This window comes from Notothenia coriiceps, unplaced genomic scaffold (genome assembly GCF_000735185.1).
Source record: "Notothenia coriiceps isolate Sejong01 unplaced genomic scaffold, NC01 NC01_scaffold00037250, whole genome shotgun sequence".
Classification (NCBI taxonomy): domain Eukaryota; kingdom Metazoa; phylum Chordata; class Actinopteri; order Perciformes; family Nototheniidae; genus Notothenia; species Notothenia coriiceps.
Window position 1 is genome coordinate 16,486,597 of NW_011369951.1, and position 19,983 is coordinate 16,506,579.

Below are 19,983 nucleotides of genomic sequence, written 5' to 3' on the forward strand. Positions count from 1 at the left end.
CAGGCCAGAGCCCTTGGATATCCACAAGCGCTATCGGCTGGCACACCTGTAAAGGCGAGACAAAGCTCTAAACTATTCTCCATAGCAGCGTTTGCGGGATGTAAATGCTTGATCTTGAATGGTTAAAAACTGTAATGTGTTTGCTGCAGTCAGAGTTTAATGGGCTTGGGTTAATATTTCAATGCAGCTGAAGTAGACCGGTGGGAGAATATCATAGCAGAGATTTAACATCAGTGTAAAATAGAAAGGAAGCAAAAACAGGAGGAGGGTGAAAAATAACTGTCCTTCAGATTTATATGTCACACACCGCGTCATGAAATGTATTATTAAATGTGTCATTAAATCCACGTTCTATCAGCATGTGTGTGCCACACAAAGGAGCCATAGACACACTGAAACGTTTTGATGTAGACTTTAAGCTGCCTAGTGTGTTTTTACGTGGGGTGTCTAAAAAATAAATAGAAATAGTTGCTTATCCATTATAAATGTCTCTTCATGATTGAAGTGAGCCCAAGTTTAAGCTACTTTGAGATTACATTTTGATGACACACATAGGTCGTACAATTCAGAGAACTGTCACACAGCAAAAACACGCAGCTGATCTTCAGCTTATTGTATACTTAGACACCAACGCTGTGTCACACAAAGCTTTTACAAGAGCCACCATTTTCTGGTTTTAGCTTCTTCCTTCCCCTCATCTCATTTCACTTATATCTGCGTAATTATTTTATCTCTCTAAGCTACATCTTTTAACCCCCATGCATCACGTTCTCCTTCAATATCATTATATTTGATTTTGTATTTGTTTTTTAGCTTGTTCCTAACCTTTAACCTCCTCCATGTCATCTCCTTGTCATTATTAGCCAGTTTCCATCGTTTGCTTCAAAGCAACTCCCCTGATTTGGGCTTTGAAGTTAAGAGATCTAGATATTGCTCACTTGCAAAACACAAACCGGGGGCTAACATAAGTTTACATCGCAAAGGGGTCCTCGACAATGGGATTTTCGCCATTGATCTTGGGCTATATTGGCAGAAAGAAATCTCTGTGGCAAACACAATTCCATGATATTTAACAGGTGTTTGTTCAGCAAGCATAATCTCCCATATATTCAAAGCTACTTTGTGATAAAAAAGCAACCTAGGGTATAAACGAACTACATCACGGCGCGAGGACTTCGGATATTCCCGATGGGCTATTACTGACTGATATTTTATGTCAGAGAACAAAACGTGAAAAAGCTTAGGCTTGGTGTTAACCACAGACCTTATTTCATGCTTCTAACCACAAACACACCACACACACCACACACACACACCACACACCACACACACACACACACACACACACAACCACACACCACACACCACACACACACATCACACACACACACACACACAACACACCACACACACACACACAAACACAGGCACACACAACCACACACACACACACACACACACACACACACACACACACACACACACACACACACACACACGAAGGACAGGGCTTCAGAGGCCCCAGACTAAACCCTGAAAGATGAAAATATTTGAGCCTCAGGGGACCAGAGGGATGAGAGAGTGAATGAAGGAGCTTCTATGAAAAGGACAACCAGTGAAAGAGAGAGGGAGGACAAGTGCCAACAAAAACTCAAGAAACTTTGACAACATTTAAAATTTGAATCACCAAAGCATGTTTACCTCCTTTAGGGAAGTTGGGTTTTTCTACTGGGTTTGTCTTTTTTGTTTATCAACAGGATTACCAAAAAATGGGCATTTTTATATTCTGAAAAATGAGTTCCGCCCTGTATAAACTCAAGGGAATGGCCACGGAAATCTGCACAAAAACTAGGAATGTTGGCAAAGATATTTGTACTCATTTCCAAGTCTCACCTGATCCGTTTCCTTTGCATTCATCAGCATCCACATTGCATTATCTGCGTCAACTTTACAATAAGCCACTCCATCATTTACCAGTTGAATTATTATAGGAGGAGATGCTTGGTTAGCATTAGCAGAAACCTAGAGATGCCCTCTAATGCTCTCTGGGGTTTCCCCTTTCCTGTAGTGCGTTATATAGGTTGTTGTGCATGTACTGTAAATGGGGCTAAAATCCCTGTGTTCCCTCCAGAGGGCGTTCTCTCCAGTACACTCCCCCTATGGAAACACCTCCATTGGACTCACTAACGCTTATGTTTCTATTGGTTAGTGCTCAAACAAATTGTACATGATATCACTAAGCGGTGGACCAATCACAACAGAGCTGGCAAGCCAACCAATCAGAGCAGACTGGGCTCTGGTTTCAGACAGAGGGACAAGAGACATGTCCCAGTAGAGACACTAAATACAAATATGAACCAGACAATTAGCATAATAGGGCCCCTTTAATCTGATGTGGCATTAGGTAAGTGAACAGTTAGATACAACTACAGTAACTCTGGATTAAACGCATCCAACATTTGGAATCCCTTATACATAGTTAGGAAAAATTAATCTAATGCAGTAATGACAAGTTCAACTACACTAAAATACTTGCTATAAATATTAGCTGCTAAAAACAGAGTCAAAGATTACTGTGACGGGAATAAATGGATGAAAAGTACACTTGGGAGAGAGATGGGAGAGAAAAAGAGCTAGACAGTGAAATAGGAAAAAGAGATTAGGGAGACGTGCTGACTGACACCAAGCAGGTCTCCATTGCATTCAGCTGTTCACATCTTTAAATGATTTTTTTTACTGCTCAGGAAGGGCTTTACATTAGACCACACACTTAGAAGGGTCCTGGCCAGTATGATGGCATACAATCTGAATAATTTCACAGATAATTTGGTTGTCACAGCCAGCCAATAGTAATAACAACATTAGAGAGGGAATAAGAAAGGAGGAGAGGAGCGTGGCGAATCACCCAAGGCCAATCGCTGTGTCTAAGCCAGAGCGTTGTTTGTGGAAAAGAAGCCCTTTTTATTCGCTGGCTGAAAAAAAGGGGATTTTTTTTTTTTATATTTCCACTTTCAAACCAATTCCTTTTTCCCCTTCTTTGGCGTGACGCTCTAAAAGTGAAGCGTTTAGCAGGGCTGCAGGATGAAAGTGCGTTTTTACATTGGCAGTGAGGTACGCTGCTGTAATCACAATAATACTGTACACTTAGTTTGCAAACGTGCATTCTATCGGCTTTCATCCCCTCCGAAATAACCAATCTGAGGTGTGTGTGTCCCCTATACATTATTCAGATGCTCCGAGCCACCCACATCTGTTAATTTCTCCGGACGACACAATCTCTCCTCTGATAGACAATAATTACTCTGCTGCCAAGAACACACACACTCTCCCGCTGAGAGCTCTGGCACCCATGTCAACCTCCAACAATGGATTCCCATGGGACGCAGTGTGTTAGAAGCTCTGTTTGTACGCACACAAATCATAATCACATGTGCGGCTGCACTCAAAGTCACAGATGCACGCAACTCTGCACACACACAAATCATTATGACAAATATGGCTGCATACATTCAAGACACCTGTGCGTGCATTCTATCAAAAGATGTCATGATGGCTCATAAACGGCTCCTTGTGACTGCAGGATGGATACACAGAAACATTTAGCGTGGGTGGGCGCTTGCATGATTATGATTATGTGTTGACTTTCTGTGTGTCCTGTTTGTATGTGCACTGGAGACAAAAGGGATAAGAGTATGTATTTGCATTATTCCTCTGTACTCGTGTGTGGATGAGTGTCTGTTTCTGTGTGTGGAAGAGAGAAGGAGGTGAAGAGAAAAAGGAGGCAGTCTTCTCTGTAGTGTCAGCCTTTGATCACTGTGCGCGTGTGTGTGTATGTGTGTGTGTGAGAGCCAACCTCTGGTGTCTTGGAGGCAGATGAAACACTGTGCCTCTATCCGGGACTCACAGAACACCCACTATCCTCCTCTCCTTTCTCGCTCCCACTCCCTTTACCCCCCTCTAACCACCATTCCTTATCACATCCATTTTAAAGGCTATTCATGTCGAGCCGCGCTTTCATCTTGCATTGCGCCCCTTTAACCAGCTCCTCTGTTTTTTTCCTTTCCCGAGCCTTTTATCAGATTATAGAGGAAGAGGAGGACGGGTGAAGTGGCCCGCTGTTGTACACTGACTCACAGTCAGATGGACGCTGCGTGAAGGTGCAGGGAAGACGGCAGCTTGACTGTAACAAGATAACGTTGGGATGTAGGGTGTCTTCCAACACTGTGTAACCTAGATCAGCCTTTAAAGCCCCACCAGCACTATTTTTATAAGAATGCTAACAAAAAAGTGTATTTTCCTTAGTACATTTTTGGACTCACTCCTATTTTCTGTGCAAGAAACTCCGGTGACATAGAAACATTGCTTTGTGTTGCATTAATTAGCTTAATTAAGGACCTCATGAGCATAATTGGTTATGTTTAATATATCATGGTGATTACAGTAGGGCATTAGGCGGCTTATTCGCTCGTGTTTGTGCCCGCTTTAATTAATGCACTCTAACACAGCGGTTTGTTTGTGGTGTGTTTAAAGGGCAGCACAAAATGCGGTTACTGTCTGTGCTTCGATCCCCCTTTTTTTCTGGATCATCTGAGGTTATTATTATCGATTAGTTTTGGTTATATTTCAAGGATGAAGACAGAAATGATCAAGTGATATTGTAACTTCAGTAAGTTAGCCTTTACTATAAGTATGGATATTACAGGCAGACACATACACTTTTATTTACAGTACAAATATGCATGTGTAAAAGGGTGATAAGGCAGACTTGGTTCAATAAAGTATTATTAATAATTTAACTTATTATTATTATGCCAGAATTGTATGAATCAGCCGTTGTGAATTGTATTGTTTTGCATTATAGTTTTGAATTAAATGCACTTCCTAATATTTTTATAATATTCAGAGAAAGTGAAAAGGCACCTTATTCATATCCGTAGGAGTAGGCTCATGTTCAAATAAGCGTAGTTAAGTGAGGAATGCTTCTGACTTTATATTGAGTCTAATTAGAAATGTTGATCAAGGATCTTGATAACACTAATTAGCCACCCAGAGCAGACAACACACTGCATGCTTGTCTCCTAGCATCTGGTCTGAGTGTTTAACCTCTACTGTACAGGCCTAATGGATGACCTTTCCAGTTCACCTGCCTTTAATAAAGCTCTAATTAAGAGAGCCATGAGGACCCGAGCGGCTACCAGTTAATGGGTGCTTAAATAAAAAAGATTTAGGTGTTTGGTGGAAGCTGCTCAGAGGTAATCACTAGAGGCAAATGTCAGCAAACAGAAGAGGTTAGCTGTTATTGCAGTAATCTGATAAATGAATGATAGTCTAGAGAGGGAAACGTTGAGGAATATTTAGTACTTTTTCATTTCAACAAGGAACATTTTGCAAAAAGGATTCCATGTTAAAAACACAACTATAATTGTTACATTTAAGAAATTAATGAGACTCAGAATAACTTTATTCTTCCCAAGGAGGGGTCATTTACATTGGTACAGCTAAGAACCAAAGATAGCTTAGTATTAAGAAGCATGCATACAAATATTAAAGATAAAACTATAAATTACAAAATACACATCCAGATCCGTTAAGAGTTTTGTCATTGGCGGCCAGCAAGGCCTTCTCTGCCTAAAGTCTATCCGGATTACTGACTAACCTTTTAATATATGTTTTCACTGACATGTATAAAATTATTTCCAATAGAATAGTATATTCTCTTCATAGCATGTTGCATTTTCTCTGTGTTGCGCTCGGTTGCGCTGCGTCCAGTAATGGTTGTTAATGTTGGTATTGGGGCTTCTTTTATCTAATCATATTTGAGTCAGAATGTGTTGCTGGGTCAAATGAATCTGCCGGAGACATTCAGAATTAGCAGTGCGTGCGCTTGTAGTTTAAAAAAGTGGCAATTAACTGTTGCATTGACCAATCAGATTTCGAGTTGGCGACACCGGGGCCATCTTGCAGGCCTACGATGACGTCGGCATATTTACGGTTCACTTTTCATTAGCAAACACTAGCGTGTGTTGCGGTAGCTACCGGTAACGAACGGCTGGCACACAGCATCTGTAGCCTCCTTAGCTACCTGCACAAGGTAAAAATATTTGTGTTTAGATTTTAGCGCGTTTTTTTCAGCCCACAATCGCTGACAGCGGAAGAGAAATTGATTTGGTCGAAGCTAGCAAGCATGTTGCAGCCGGGGGAAAGGGTTTGTCCGCCCACCAATAGCTGCGAGTGGTACCATTGGCTCACAGCCTCGGAGGAGCACTGCAAACTGTATAGAGTGCCGAAGTCCCTCCCTTTCTGGTGGACCTCCATGGGACCTTATTTCGGAAATGTTTTACTACGATCCCGTTTGAATTGTGCCACGAATTACACATGTGATGTTTGTCAATTTAAAAGAGAATTTTGCAAGTCAAAAAAATGTAAATGTGTTTTAAAACTGTGAAGTAACACTTTTTTTTGTGAAACCGCTCAATGAACTACATCTCCCGTCTCGCACCACACACCAATTTATTGGGGACTATTTTCAGTTGCAGATTAATACACATGTCTGTCCTCTAGAGAGAATTTCTATTTATGTATTTGGGATTTAATCAAATTAAAGTGTCCATCACTCAATGTTTTGGGATGTGTTGAAATCACACAAATAGAATGCTACAAGTCTTATCCTTTACCAGGGAATTTAAACATTAAACAGTTTATTCTTAAATTATCATCCATGTTTAAAGGGGACCTATCATGCAAAATGTACTTTTTGATGTCTTTTATAGATAAATATGTGTCCCCGGTGTGTCGGGGAACTTACGCAGCGTCAGAAAATAAAAAGCCCTCTGTCTTTTCCTCCGTACCCAAATCTCTAAAAACGGGGGTACAACAGAGTTGATCCAGATTTGCGTCCGATATGACGTAATGTGGTCCCACGGCACTATCAGAAAGTTGCTATCAGAAACAATGCCCGACTGTTTTGGACGTAATATGGTCGGTGTCACATTAGGATCGCTAACACTCAGCTAACCTGTACTGGAGAGCATGTGTGTGAAGAAGCAGGAAATACAAAGTAACTCACCTTGTGGTATAACCGGCAAGAGAGAAAGCCTTTGAGCTCCATACTGTTTCAGAGATAATCCTTGATATGGCGTTTCATCACCGCAGTATTTAGTTTAGACAGTAGCTGCCGGGTTCCGTATGAGCTCCGCCCCCTCTTTTTTTTAATCAATTCTTTTTCTTTTTTTTACCTTTATACCCCAAATCAGCACTTTTCAAACAGGAACTGAAACAAAGGGATATGAGGCATGGCTAGAATGGGTGATCTGTTTTGTATTTTGAGCAAAACACTTCATAGACATGTTTTTTTATATATTTGTATATATCTGAGACCTATGCTATTGCCTACAAATAGCATGACAGGTGCACTTTAAAGGATATCACATCATATTTTGGCTTATAAGACATTTTAAAATGTCACAGTAGGAAAATGAATGACGTCTCATTTTCATTTAGCTCCTCCTGTTTTCCTGGTGCTGTGCATGCTGCTTACTTTCACACTGTACCATGGCATGCTGGGAAACTTAAGTAACATCTGTGCTTTTTCTCCTGTGACAAGTCAGAAAGTCTGCTGCCTAAAAAAATCCAAAGGAAAATCATTTAACTTAAAAAGAGTTGTGTTTTCTCATGCCAAAAATGGTTGGTTAAGAAAAGTTGTTTTACTCCCAAAAAAAGAAGAAAGACATTGCACAATCCTGATTCCAAGCATGATGTGTCATCACTTGTAATCCAGTTATGGGTGTGATTCAGATTGGGGTCACCTATATTTCTGGGGCTGCTACTGTAAGTGGCTTTGTGTCCCTGCTCAATGCCATTAGAGTAAATGTCATTAAGAGAGCAGCTGAGATAGCAAGTTCGTCTCTCACTCACTTCGCCTTCTCCGTCTGTTGCTCCTGGTGTTGGTGAATGACGATGTCGCGCACACGCTCAAACATATATGCAAATCCCTCACAGTCAGAAGATGATCTACAGGCCAAAGTAGGGAACATTTGCCAGATGGGTACTAAATGTCCTGATACTAACGTCCTCTCTCTTTATCCTCCTCCCATCCCTTTTCCCTCTTTAATATCCTCTCTCAGGCTTCCTCAGTACCGGCGATCAGTCTGCTAAGGGGAACTACGGACTGCTGGACCAGATTCAGGCCCTGCGCTGGCTCAACGAGAACATCGGCCACTTCGGAGGAGACCCAGAGAGGATCACCATCTTCGGCTCCGGAGCTGGGGCGTCCTGCGTCAACCTCCTCATCCTCTCGCACCACTCGGAAGGTAATTAGAGACTGACTGTGTTTTTGTCTCACCATTTGTTTTAATAGAACAACTACCATGCAGCATCTTCCCACTGGTCACAGGATAACTGGATTTAAAACAAATTGTGATGCTAATAGTCTCGGCCCAACCCTGAAAATGACAGTTTTTGACAAACGGATTGTGGTTGGTTGCATGAATTCCACACTCGCTAATCCCCACACATCCACAATGCATATTTGCTGGAAAAAGATGGCAATGCACACCTTCATGTCCCATTCGACCTTGAAAACTCTAAACAAAAAATGTGTGATCCTGTATCTGTCGCTGGAATGACTCGCTCTGTATTTAAACATCATTGTTCCTTTATACAGCCTTTGGCTATATCCCTGTGTAAATGTGATCATAGCAGCAAGGTACTGTCCCATGTGGTCAGATGGAGACTCTGCTAGCAGCATCTACCGCAGAAATCGTTAAGTCCTGTGATGTTCGCTTAACACCTCTATCATCGGAGGAAAACACTGCACATCCTTTGAACTGAAGAATTTGAGCAGTCATGTGGCTAATGAGCGAGTCCAGGTTTGATTCAGGTTGTGTCGTACATGTCTGCAGAGGATGAATCCCCAACATTTCCCCACATTACCTGAGTATGCGAGCGCTGCTGGCTCTGTTAACGGTCCACCGCTCTGCAGCAAAGAGGCTCTACCTCCGTCGAAAAAAACCTACATCCGTCTGACCTCGTGCTCCCCATTACCAACAGCACACCCCGAGGGCTAAGTGTTAACATTGCACCACCAAAAGAGAGACGCCTACGGACCGATCCACTTTGATCTGAATTGAGATCAGTGTGGCTGCCGACCCGCAGCCAAACGGTCACGCACTCGGCGCCTTTGATCATGCCGTTCTTGAAGCTGCCCTCCTCAAATCGTAACTCGACACTGCTCAAGGACTCTCTCTCAATATCGCTCTCCTCTATTCATTCACAAACCGCGTAGGACAGAAACAGGGAAGAAACGGTGGATAGAGATATTTAAGAGAGCGTGTTCACAAAACCTCACATCTGTTTCAATCCTTTTCTCTTGTTTGTTTGTGTCTGAAGCACCAAGCAGACACCTTTAACTTTGACTCGTTCTGTCTGTGTAAATCTGCTTTAATAACAAATGTCTGTTGTCAAAGCTCCAGTGAGCATCTGTACTCTGCTGCCGTGTCACTGTGTCCATTTATCCCAGCCTCTATAATTACACTGATGTCTGCCTACCCTTCATATTAACCCAGCACACCCAACCTTTCTCCACTTATCGGCAGGCGACCCAATTAGCCGTTAGCAACCTCCCATAACCCCAATTATTTGATATTGATATCATAACAGGGGCCATGCATAGTGTGTGGAAAGTTTTAACTTATTTCTGTGGTGTCTATAATACAATATAAACATACTTATACTGCATTATATTATGCGTTTTACTTTCAATAGTTATAAGCACTTGTAAATATCTATATCTCAGGATAGTTAAATGATAAGCCATTATAAAAAGATGATGTTTTATGGGAATTATTATATGCTTTAATTCCTGCAAAAACAAATGTCATGGACTGACTAGCAATTTAAGTCATTCAAATGTTCAATGTTTTGTTATAAAGCATTTTGAATATGTATGAGCAACCCAGTCTCACGGCATTTGGTGTTATAGTCACGAAATTAATTGTATCTACAGTATTGATTCGTGTTCACCAACACAATTTTCGCATTTTTTTCGTGTCACACAGAACGATTTTAAAAGTAATTTATTTCTATTGGTAGTATGATTTGTGCCCGCACCGCGTCTTTTTGTCCGGTCGGGTCTTGGAAGACCGGAAGTGACACGAAAAAAAATGGCGAAATCGTGTTGGGGAACACGAATCAATAGATTAATGTTGTGACTATAACACGAAATGCCGTGAGACTGTGTTGGTATGAGTGCTTATAACTTTGTAAACAGTGCTATAATCAGTAAATAATGTTTCTAATGCATTCGAGAAAATATCACATTTTTTCCTTACGTTTCTGCACTGTGTTTAGGAATCAAAATATGGAAAGATCAAATATTAAAAATGAACTCCAGTGTCGAGAATTAGCATTAACATTAGCATAACTGCTAACCATGCCTTTTTGAGGTTATTAGCATCTCTAGAATGAAGAAAGCAACATTTAAACCACCTTGTATATCAGGGGTGGGGAACCTTTTTCCTCTCAAGGGCCATTTCAATTTTTTAAACATCCTCCGAGGGCCGTACAAATTATTGACCTCTGCTTAAAAATACTAAAATCACAGCCCATTCATTTCGCCTTTCTTTCATGCCGTGCAAAGAAAAAGCAAACTCTTAATCCAGATATTTNAACCTTTATTTGTGTAAAAAAATATTTTTCCGGGGTTCGAGTTTTTTGTTTGATTTTAAATAAGCAAAGTCTTGGCTTTCAGAATATGAAACTTTTATTTCCAAAAACAAACGATAAATACAGTTTTGAAGCTTTTAAAGGGAAGAAGACAGGCACCTCGCTCTCACTCGGCTCCCCCTCAGCGCAGCAGCAGCAGCAGCTCCCCTCCCCCTCCCTCTCACTGAAATTATTAATGTAAACCTTATAGTAATCTAGATAACACGGCAGGGTCCGTGACAGTTTCATCTGATTTCAAATAAACAAAGTCTTGGCTTTCAGAATATTAAACTTGTTTCGGCAAATCCAGATGATAAATACAACTTTGAAAGCTTGTAACGGCATAATTACAAGAGGAGAACGGAGTAATTTAACGTCACAGGGCATAACAACAGCCGGTGTTTCTCGTCTGTGTGTTTAACACACAGACACACTTGCGAGTTTACCCCAGACAAGTAATCCAAACGAAAATATTTTCCCTCCATAGCTACTCTGGTCATTTGCCCCGCTAATAATCAATCAGATCGATGGATTCCAGAGAAGAGGAAACTTTGAACTTCTTTTTCTCAAAATTATGACTCGGTGGCAATCATTACTATATAATGTGACATTTTGCTTAATATTTGGAGTACAACAACAATCCTGATATCATTAGAAAGCTAGGAATCTCCTCTTTCCAACAGTGTATACAACATACAGCTTGTCAAACAAGAGCGAAGCAGGAAAAAAGAAGAGATGGAATGAGCAACTGCGCTGTCATGTGTGTGGGCTGGACCTGTTTAATTTACAGGAAAGGAGTGAGCAGAGGGTCGAGTTGTATAGGCCTACTCTTGTTCTGTTTTCTCTGACTATCTTCCTCCTGAAGACCCTCTCAGACTTAAATTTGCTCGCACTACTAAAGAGACACGTTACCATGGAAACCAAACAATGGTGTAGCTGTATTGAAGTCCGAGTGGAAACAGTAACATTTGGTGCATTATGTTAGAATGAAACAAATCAGATTTAGTCAGAAATGCGGGAGAAATATGACACCGGGAAGAAGACGGGAGTCTCGATCCCGCGAAAATCGTGAGGGTTGGAAAGTATATCACATACACACGCACTTTTTGGCCCCCCCACTTCTGAAATGAATCCGGCGCCGCTTGTCCTCACCTTGTGGTAATTTAGCGAGAGAAACAGCATTTGAGCTCCAAACTGTTTCAGAAATAATGCTTGATGTGGTTTGGATCATAATATGGAGTTTAATCACGTCAGCGTTTATCTGAGTTTCTGCTGGTAGACAGCCTTCTCTTCACAGAGATCACTGCTTGCATGCGGATGCTCCAAAGGGGCGTGGCCAGAATCAGCACTTTAGTAACAGGGCTGAAATAGAGGGGTATGAGGCATGCTACAATGGGTGATCTGTTTGAAGTGTTTTCTCAAAGTACCAGACATGTTTTGCATAGATATGGCCCTATAATATATTGTTCGAATATAGCATAATAGGTGATCTTTAAACATGCTTTTTTTTTACCTTTTCTGTTATGTTTGGATTTGCCAAAACTTGTTTTTCACTGCTCCTGTATAACAGTGAATAAAATAAACATCAACACTCTGATGTTACAGCAGGATTTTCTAATTAAGTGATCAAGGAATGTAAGTGGATGAAACTCCAGTTGAAAGTATGTGGAGCGCACTGTCAGTAATTTGACAAATTAAAAAAAGAGTGGTAAATAAAATATTAGCAAAACACAGCTCAATCACAAACAATAGCTTTGTTTCAAGCATAAGTCTGAATGGCAGTAGTGTAACACGTGTTGTTACTCTACCAAGTTTAGTTTTGTCAATCGGTACTGTTTTCAGTTTTCAATTAACTCATTGGTGTTAAGTGAGAGCTGGAACTTGGTATGTTTCAGATGGAAGGTGATGAGATTGTAGAAGAGCTGCAGGATGAGGAGAAGCGTCAGGATTCACCTGTTGACAGTCAGGTCAGTCACCAACAGTGTTGTGCTAGTTACTGAAAACCAGTAACTAGTTACCATTACTAGTTACTGAAAACCAGTAACTAGTTACCATTACTAGTTACTTCATTTCAAAAGTAACACTAGTTACTTTACTGATTACTTACACCAAGTTACTGTGAACAGTAACGCATTAGTTACTTTAAAAAAGGGCTCCCATTAATGCCCTTGTAGCCTTCATTTCAGGACTGTTATTGCATTGGAGAATAATACAATCTGTTGATCAAGAAATAGCAATAGAAATAGTAAAAATAGCCTGCATGTGTTCTACAACATACCGTTCAATGGCTTTATCAACTTTTCCCTGGCTAGCAGTCCCTCGGTTAAAATCCAGCCGCTGTTGCTTAGGTGGAGTGGCGTCGGATGAGTCTGGGTCTGTGGTCTTAGCTACTAGCTTCGTCCCAGCATGTTCTTTCTGCAGATGTTTCAACAGATTTGAATTGCTGTTTTGGGCAGTAGATAGGATCTTTGACCCGCCAAGACACAACTTACATTTAACTAAAACGTTCTTTTCTTTGTGCTCGACAAAAGTGAAATAGTGAGAATATCTCCAGGCGGAGAAACTCGACTTGAGCTCCGCCGCCGCCATTATAGTCTTGTTAGGCTAGTAAACACAAACACGCCCACAGCGCGTCTCCGCATGTGACACAGGAAGTATCTAAGTACATTTACTCAAGTACTGTACTTAAGTACAGTTCTCATCTCTGTTCGCCTCGCTGTTGGCGCCGCTCACCAACGTCTGGGAGCCGAGACTATATAAAAAAAATAACGGAGTAACGCACCATGTAGTAACGGTAACTGAGTTACTGAATTTATAAAATAACGCGTTAGAGTACTAGTTACTGCCAAAAATAACGGCGTTACAGTAACTTTGTAACGCGTTAGTCCCAACACTGGTCACCAATGACCTTCATTTTATTGCTATTTAGTTTTGCATGAAATTTCCAACAGGATAATGGCTTCCAATCGTCTCCACTAGGAAAAGAGGTGGAGATTACACTGTTATGATGATTTTAAGCTGCTTTAAGATATTGAATAATGTCTTTATGTTTGTGCTGCAGGAGCTTCCGGACGATTGTTTCCCCGTTCTAGCTGAAGATGACGAGGATGTAGAGAGAGTGTCCCAGTCCGTCCCCTCTGACATGATGTCCCCTCAGGGCTCCACTATTATCCGGGACGTCATCGTGATCGACACGGACAGCGAGAGCCGTGAGAGTAGAGAGGGGGAGGAGAAGCAGGATGACGAGGAGGAGGAAGATGAGGAGGAGGAGGAGGAGGAAGAAGAAGATGACGGGGTGCTGATCTGTTCATTATCTGAAATAGTGTTGCAGTGATGTTTTTTTGTAGGCCAACCCGGATGTCAGCATCACAATGACTCCCTCAACAAAAAGCAATCGGATTTTTCCATTGGATTTTTTAAATATTGTAGTAAAAGTTCAATCTGGCAAAAAAAACTTTTATGATACTTACACATTCTGTTCAGATGGATAATCTCCACACATTAACTCCACTTTATGATTTTTTAAGTGTTAAAGCAATCTCCAGATGTTAATAGCTATGGTAATGCTATAAACAATATACATCAGTCACATGACTTCCCCACTGCTGAGCTAAAGGTGGCTAATGTTATGTGTGATGATGTTTACTAGTGTAATTTAGCCACTTGTTAGCAACCATGTTTTTCTTGAAAAAGAAGCTTCAGACATTCACAATATTTATTTATTTATGTATTTTATGTCTTAGAATAAAATGTTCAAATGTCTTCACCTTGAGTTAACCACAGACCTTATTTCAGGATAACAACCAAAACCAATTCAGAAACGTTGAGACTGCAAAGATTCAAAGGTTTTATTGTCATATGCACAGAGCCACAGTGTAGGCAATGAACATTTTAAGCCCCAGGCTCCTCCAACAATGCAACATAAATCTATATAACACACATAACAATTAACAAGGTTTTTTTAAAACTATTAAAAAAGTGCAAGAAATAACAGAGTATAAATAAAAAATTGCAATATTATGTTGCAAGACCAATGTTCAAGTAACTGGATGTGGTCAAATGTTGACTGCACCACTCTGTTTTCAGCTTTGTTTCTGTTGTCCCGAGTAAATAACCCTATTTGGACTCTCTACCTCAGTATAAGGAGGAAGAGGATGATGATGATGATGATGATGATGAAGATGATGAGGCTGGTGAGAGCGGGATGAGAGGAGGAGAGGAAGGCAGTGAGAGCAGGGAGGCAGAGGAGGAGGAGGAAGGAGAGCCGTCAGTGTGTGGAGCGTCTTCAGACTCGCAGCAGCCGTCCCACAGCAGTGAGGCCCCCCCCCCCCCTCACTCATTCTCCTGGCCTCTTGTTGAAACCCTCGTAATGTGAGTTCCCCTCTCTTGCCAGATGAAGGCAGCAGCAGCCGCACCATTCGAGTCCGAGCCCCCCCGAGAGCTTGTACACTTCCCCCCAACCTCCTCTACACCCTCCCCCTCCTCCCTCACCCCCCGCCTGCCACACCCACGCAGGCCCCCTCACCCCCTCCCACCAAGACTCTATATCCAACCCCCGGTTCAAGAGCTGGGACCCCCACACACACAGGTACATCAAATAAAAAACAGTCATGCTTAAGTTAGATATAGCTTTATAACTCAAGATACAACCCTTTTTTTGCTCAACCCTTGAATGGAAAGTCTCATGATTGTGTATGTCCTACATTACACTGTTATTACACATAATTAATACACTCCTATTACATCCATGTTACACAACTTTTACACATTATATCCATGTTCTCCCATGATACACTTTTATTTCACCCTTAATAAACCCATAGTACACTGTAATTACACCTAAATTACAAATGAATACAACCCTCTTACACCCATGTTACACTGTTATTACACTTGTATATTATACCCATGATACACAGTAATTTCACCTATATTACACATTTATTGCACCCATTTTACACATGGACACAGCCTGTCAAATGACTGCATCCCCCAGAAACCATTTACGGGTTACAAAATGTAATGGTAATTAATAAAGATTGAATGTAATAGATTACTAATCAGTAATATATGGAAGCCCTGAGAGGCAGTTGGAAAGAAAAAACAGCTGATCAATTTTCTGGAACCAATCTAGATGGTTTTGTCTCCTGTACAAACTTACTTAAGAGTTTTTTCCAGGCAAAATTTTTTTGTGGAGTTCTGTGGAACAGATGAGTGTTATAATAAAAACACGTGTACTGCTAACACAATATGTACCTTTTAATGTTTAGGGTACAAACATTAAAACTCATCTGGAAGAAAATACGAATGCTTTAGTGGTGCATATCAGCCTCTTATGTAAACTGAGTAGAACGGTCATATAACTACCAACCTTCATATTGGAGGGTTGGTGGTTCCGTTGCTGATGTGTCCTTGGGCAAGAAACGTAACCCAAAATGGCTCCCCATGGCCAATGTGCTGTGTGTGAATGATGTGTATCTATGCAAAAGCGCTTTAAGGCATCTTAAAAACTGGGAAATCGCTATATAAATACAGTCCATTTGCCATTACAACAAATAGATTTTGGCTAAATCTGTTGTTTGGTCATGAAAACAAAGAAAAAATTATTTGATTAGATGAACTTACGCTGTGAAATGTTTTTTTAAATGTAAAATGAGTGTTGTAGCTTCTGTGAAAATGTCCTGTAAGAAATAATCTTGAATGAATAGAATACTCTAACAGTGATGTCCTGTTTTCTGTTTGTTTAATCAGAGACAGTCCTCTCAGCTGCGCAGACCCTCAGTGGGACGCGGACCTCAGCTCACCCCGGGAATAGGCAGCATGGTGAGAGACGGAGTGTGTGTCCAGGGGTTAGAATACATGTACTGTTAATGTTGTCAGACACATCCTACCTGTGTAACTAGTCTAAAGACTGTGTGAAGCATGTGAGGTGTTAGTGTCTCAGTCAATGTGTGTGTGTGTGTGTTGCAGCAACATTTCTTTGATGATGACGACAGGATGGTTCCCAGTACTCCCACCCTGTTGGTCCCACACCGCACCGATGGCTTTGCTGAGGCCATACAGTAAGATCTGACGCAGAGGAACACAACATGTTGGATGTTATTAAATATCTAGAGTGTCAGTGAATAACCTGCTGGGCTTCATTCTGTGTGATTGTAGTGGGAGAGGATATCAGGTCAGTCAGGTGCTGCACTCTAAACTATATTTACCTTTTCTTTACAATCTAATCTCCCTTGTGATTGAAAATAGACGAGAATTAGGGAGAAATCTCAAATGAGCTTCTTGATTTAACTTTTAAGAAGGTCAAACTAGAGTGTGTGGTCCTTGTGATTTATTTCCTAAATCACATTTGTGCCCCTATGGTTGTATTTACGTATTTTTTTTTAACATTGTTGTAAAGTTTAAAATGACCATAACAGGTTTTTCTTTTGTTACCTCATAAGAAAGCAGAATACTTAAAAAAAAAAATAAAAAAACTAACAATGAAAAAGATCTATGTACAGTGGGGGAAAAAAGTATTTAGTCAGCCACCAATTGTGCAAGTTCTTCCACAAAGATGAGAGGCCTGTCATTTTCATCCTAGGTATACCTCAACTATAAGAGACAAATTGAGAAGAAAAAAATCCAGAAAATCACATTGTCTGAGTTTTAAAGAATTTATTTGCAAATTATGGTGGAAAATAAGTATTTGGTCACCTACAAACAAACAAGATTTCTGGCTCTCACAGACCTGTAACTTCTTCTTTAAGAGCCTCCTCTGTCCTCCACTTGTTAACTGTATTAATGGCACCTGTTTGAACTCGTTAACAGTATAAAAGACACCTGTCCACAACCTCAGACAGTCACACTCCAAACTCCACTATGACCAAGACCAAAGAGCTGTCAAAGGACAGCAGAAATAAAATTGTAGACCTGCACCAGGCTGGGAAGACTGAATCTGCAATAGGTAAGCAGCTTGGTGTGAATAAATCAACTGTGGGAGCAATTCTAGAAAATGGAAGACATACACAGGGTTCCCGCGGGGTCTTAAAAAGTCTTAAATTTGATCATCTGAATTTAAGGCCTTAAAAAGGTCTTAAATTTGTGGTCATATTTAAGACCTTTTTAAGGCCTTAAATTCAGATGATCAAATTTAAGACTTTTTAAGACCCCGCGGGAACCCTGTGTATGTCTTCCATTTTCTAGAATTGCTNGGGGCAAAAAAGTATTTAGTCAGCCACCAATTGTGCAAGTTCTCCCACTTAAAAACATGAGAGAGGCGTGTAATTTTCATCACAGGTATACCTCAACTATGAGAGACAAAATGAGAAAAAAAAATACAGAAAATCTAATTGTCTGATTTTTAAAGACTTTATTTGCAAATTATGGTGGAAAATAAGTATTTGGTCAATAACAAAAGTTCATCTCAATACTTTGTTATATACCCTTTGTTGGCAATGACAGAGGTCAAACATTTTCTGTAAGTCTTCACAAGGTTTTCACACACTGTTGCTGGTATTTTTGGCCCATTCCTCCATGCAGATCTCCTCTAGAGCAGTGATGTTTTGGGGCTGTCGCTGGGCAACACGGACGTTCAACTCCCTCCAAAGATTTTCTATGGGATTGAGATCTGGAGACTGGCTAGGCCACTCCAGGACCCCCCTTCTTACGAAGCCACTCCTTCGTTGCCCGGGCGGTGTGTTTGGGATCATTGTCATGCTGAAAGACCCAGCCACGTTTCATCTTCAATGCCCTTGCTGATGGAAGGAGGTTGTCACTCAAAATCTCACGATACATGGCCCCATTCATTCTTTCCTTTACACGGATCAGTCGTCTGACCATATGACATTCTCCCAATCTTCTTCTGGATCATCTAAATGTCTCTAGCAAACTTCAGACAGGCCTGGACATGTACTGGCTTAAGCAGGGGGACACGTCTGGCACTGCAGGATTTGAGTCCCTGGCGGCGTAGTGTGTTACTGATGGTAGCCTTTGTTACTAACAAAGGCTACCATCAGTAACACACTACGCCGCCAGGGACTCAAATCCTGCAGTGCCAGACGTGTCCCCCTGCTTAAGCCAGTACATGTCCAGGCCTNAAATCTAGACCGCAAAAAAATTAAACAGGCGAGTGCCTGTTTTTCCTGGCCAAGGTCAGGGTCCTTGAACACAACACGAGCCTAACGTGTCATCACGTGGTATATTAGACCCTCCAGAAAAACGCGATTCTGTGATCGCAGAATTTACCACATAATCAGCAAAATGGCGCAGATTTTTAAAAGGCCGCATATTTATCAAAAGGCCGCATAATCACCGCATTTTTCCACACAAAGTTGAGAAAAAAAAAACTAAAACAAAAGTTAACTCGTCTTGACGTGACGTCATCAGCTCGCGAATCACAGAATGTAAACAACACTGTATAGAGTGAACGTGTGGAACTCACACGATGAAAAAATCTAATCCATCTCATTTACCAACGAACATTTCTACTAAAGACCGGGCAAAAAGTGGGGGGAAACTATTCTGCACCCCGTGCAACTTTGTGTTGGAGCATAAGAGAAAATCGACGGTGACGACCCACTTTGATTCATTCAAACATTCGAAAATGCTTTCTGCTGCTGCGGACAAGAAAGCCAAACAACTCACGTTCACCGAGGCATCAACCTCCAAAACCCTTTCGAGGGCTACAAGAAACGAAGTGAGTAGCCTACAGATTGAAGCTGGTCAGATAACAGATAACGAACGAGTAAATGAAAACAGAATGAGGCGGAGAAGTGTGTGTGTGCGGGGGGGGTGTGTGAGTTTAAAATAGCCCAATTGCTTTTACAATAAATAAACATTGAATGTGTTTAATTGAATAGTAAAGGGGTTTAACGTTAGTGGCAGGTTGTGTGTGAGAGAGAATAAATAAGACAGCCCAATATTTAAAAAAATTGTTATTCTTTTTCCCCGCATATTTAGCATATTTCGCAACTTTCCGCATATTTCGCAACTTCCCGCAATTTCACCGCATAAAATCACATAAAAACCCCGCATGTTTAATCGCATAATCAAGAATTTTTGCCCGCGTTTTTCTGGAGGGTCTAATAAATAAACGAATCAATAAATAAATCTTAGATCGAGACCCTTGGTCTGAGTCTGAGGTCTGGGTGCCATGATGACAGCATTCAGCGAACCAATCAGCTGCCTCAAAGCCTCAGTCTTCCAGCCACATTGATACGCATCACAAGGCGGTAAACCATCTGTTTCCTCTCTCTCTCTGCAACACACTCAAACATTGGCAGTGGGCAGCGGTATGATTTC

General features: G+C 41.1%; 3 protein-coding genes across 3 annotated transcripts in view; all 3 read left to right on the top strand.

Moving 5' to 3' along the window:
• Positions 1 to 19,983, top strand: part of LOC104967117 (neuroligin-2) — a 229,451-nt gene that overhangs the window by 193,403 nt on the left and 16,065 nt on the right. Inside the window, exon 4 of the mRNA XM_010796528.1 lies at positions 8,124 to 8,309. Within this exon, the coding sequence (XP_010794830.1) occupies positions 8,124 to 8,309 (186 nt within the window). The remainder of the gene's footprint in view (positions 1 to 8,123; positions 8,310 to 19,983) is intronic.
• On the top strand, positions 12,498 to 14,152 carry LOC104967114 (troponin T, skeletal muscle-like). The gene is made up of 2 exons (XM_010796525.1): positions 12,498 to 12,668; positions 13,763 to 14,152. Exons 1-2 carry the CDS (start codon positions 12,588 to 12,590, stop codon positions 14,033 to 14,035), a joined length of 354 nt encoding a protein of 117 aa, XP_010794827.1. The 5' UTR covers positions 12,498 to 12,587; the 3' UTR covers positions 14,036 to 14,152.
• Positions 14,455 to 16,888, top strand: LOC104967113 (WW domain-binding protein 11-like). The gene is made up of 4 exons (XM_010796524.1): positions 14,455 to 15,014; positions 15,095 to 15,289; positions 16,453 to 16,524; positions 16,672 to 16,888. Exons 1-4 carry the CDS (start codon positions 14,906 to 14,908, stop codon positions 16,683 to 16,685), a joined length of 390 nt encoding a protein of 129 aa, XP_010794826.1. The 5' UTR covers positions 14,455 to 14,905; the 3' UTR covers positions 16,686 to 16,888.

Coding starts and splice junctions, on each gene's coding strand:
- LOC104967114 (XM_010796525.1), top strand. CDS start 12,588: ATGTTTCAGATGGAAGGTGATGAGATTGTAGAAGAGCTGCAGGATGAG. Junction 12,669..13,762: donor ATTCACCTGTTGACAGTCAG/GTCAGTCACCAA, acceptor TTTGTGCTGCAG/GAGCTTCCGGACGATTGTTT.
- LOC104967113 (XM_010796524.1), top strand. CDS start 14,906: ATGAGAGGAGGAGAGGAAGGCAGTGAGAGCAGGGAGGCAGAGGAGGAG. Junction 15,015..15,094: donor GCAGCAGCCGTCCCACAGCA/GTGAGGCCCCCC, acceptor CTCTCTTGCCAG/ATGAAGGCAGCAGCAGCCGC. Junction 15,290..16,452: donor TGGGACCCCCACACACACAG/GTACATCAAATA, acceptor TTGTTTAATCAG/AGACAGTCCTCTCAGCTGCG.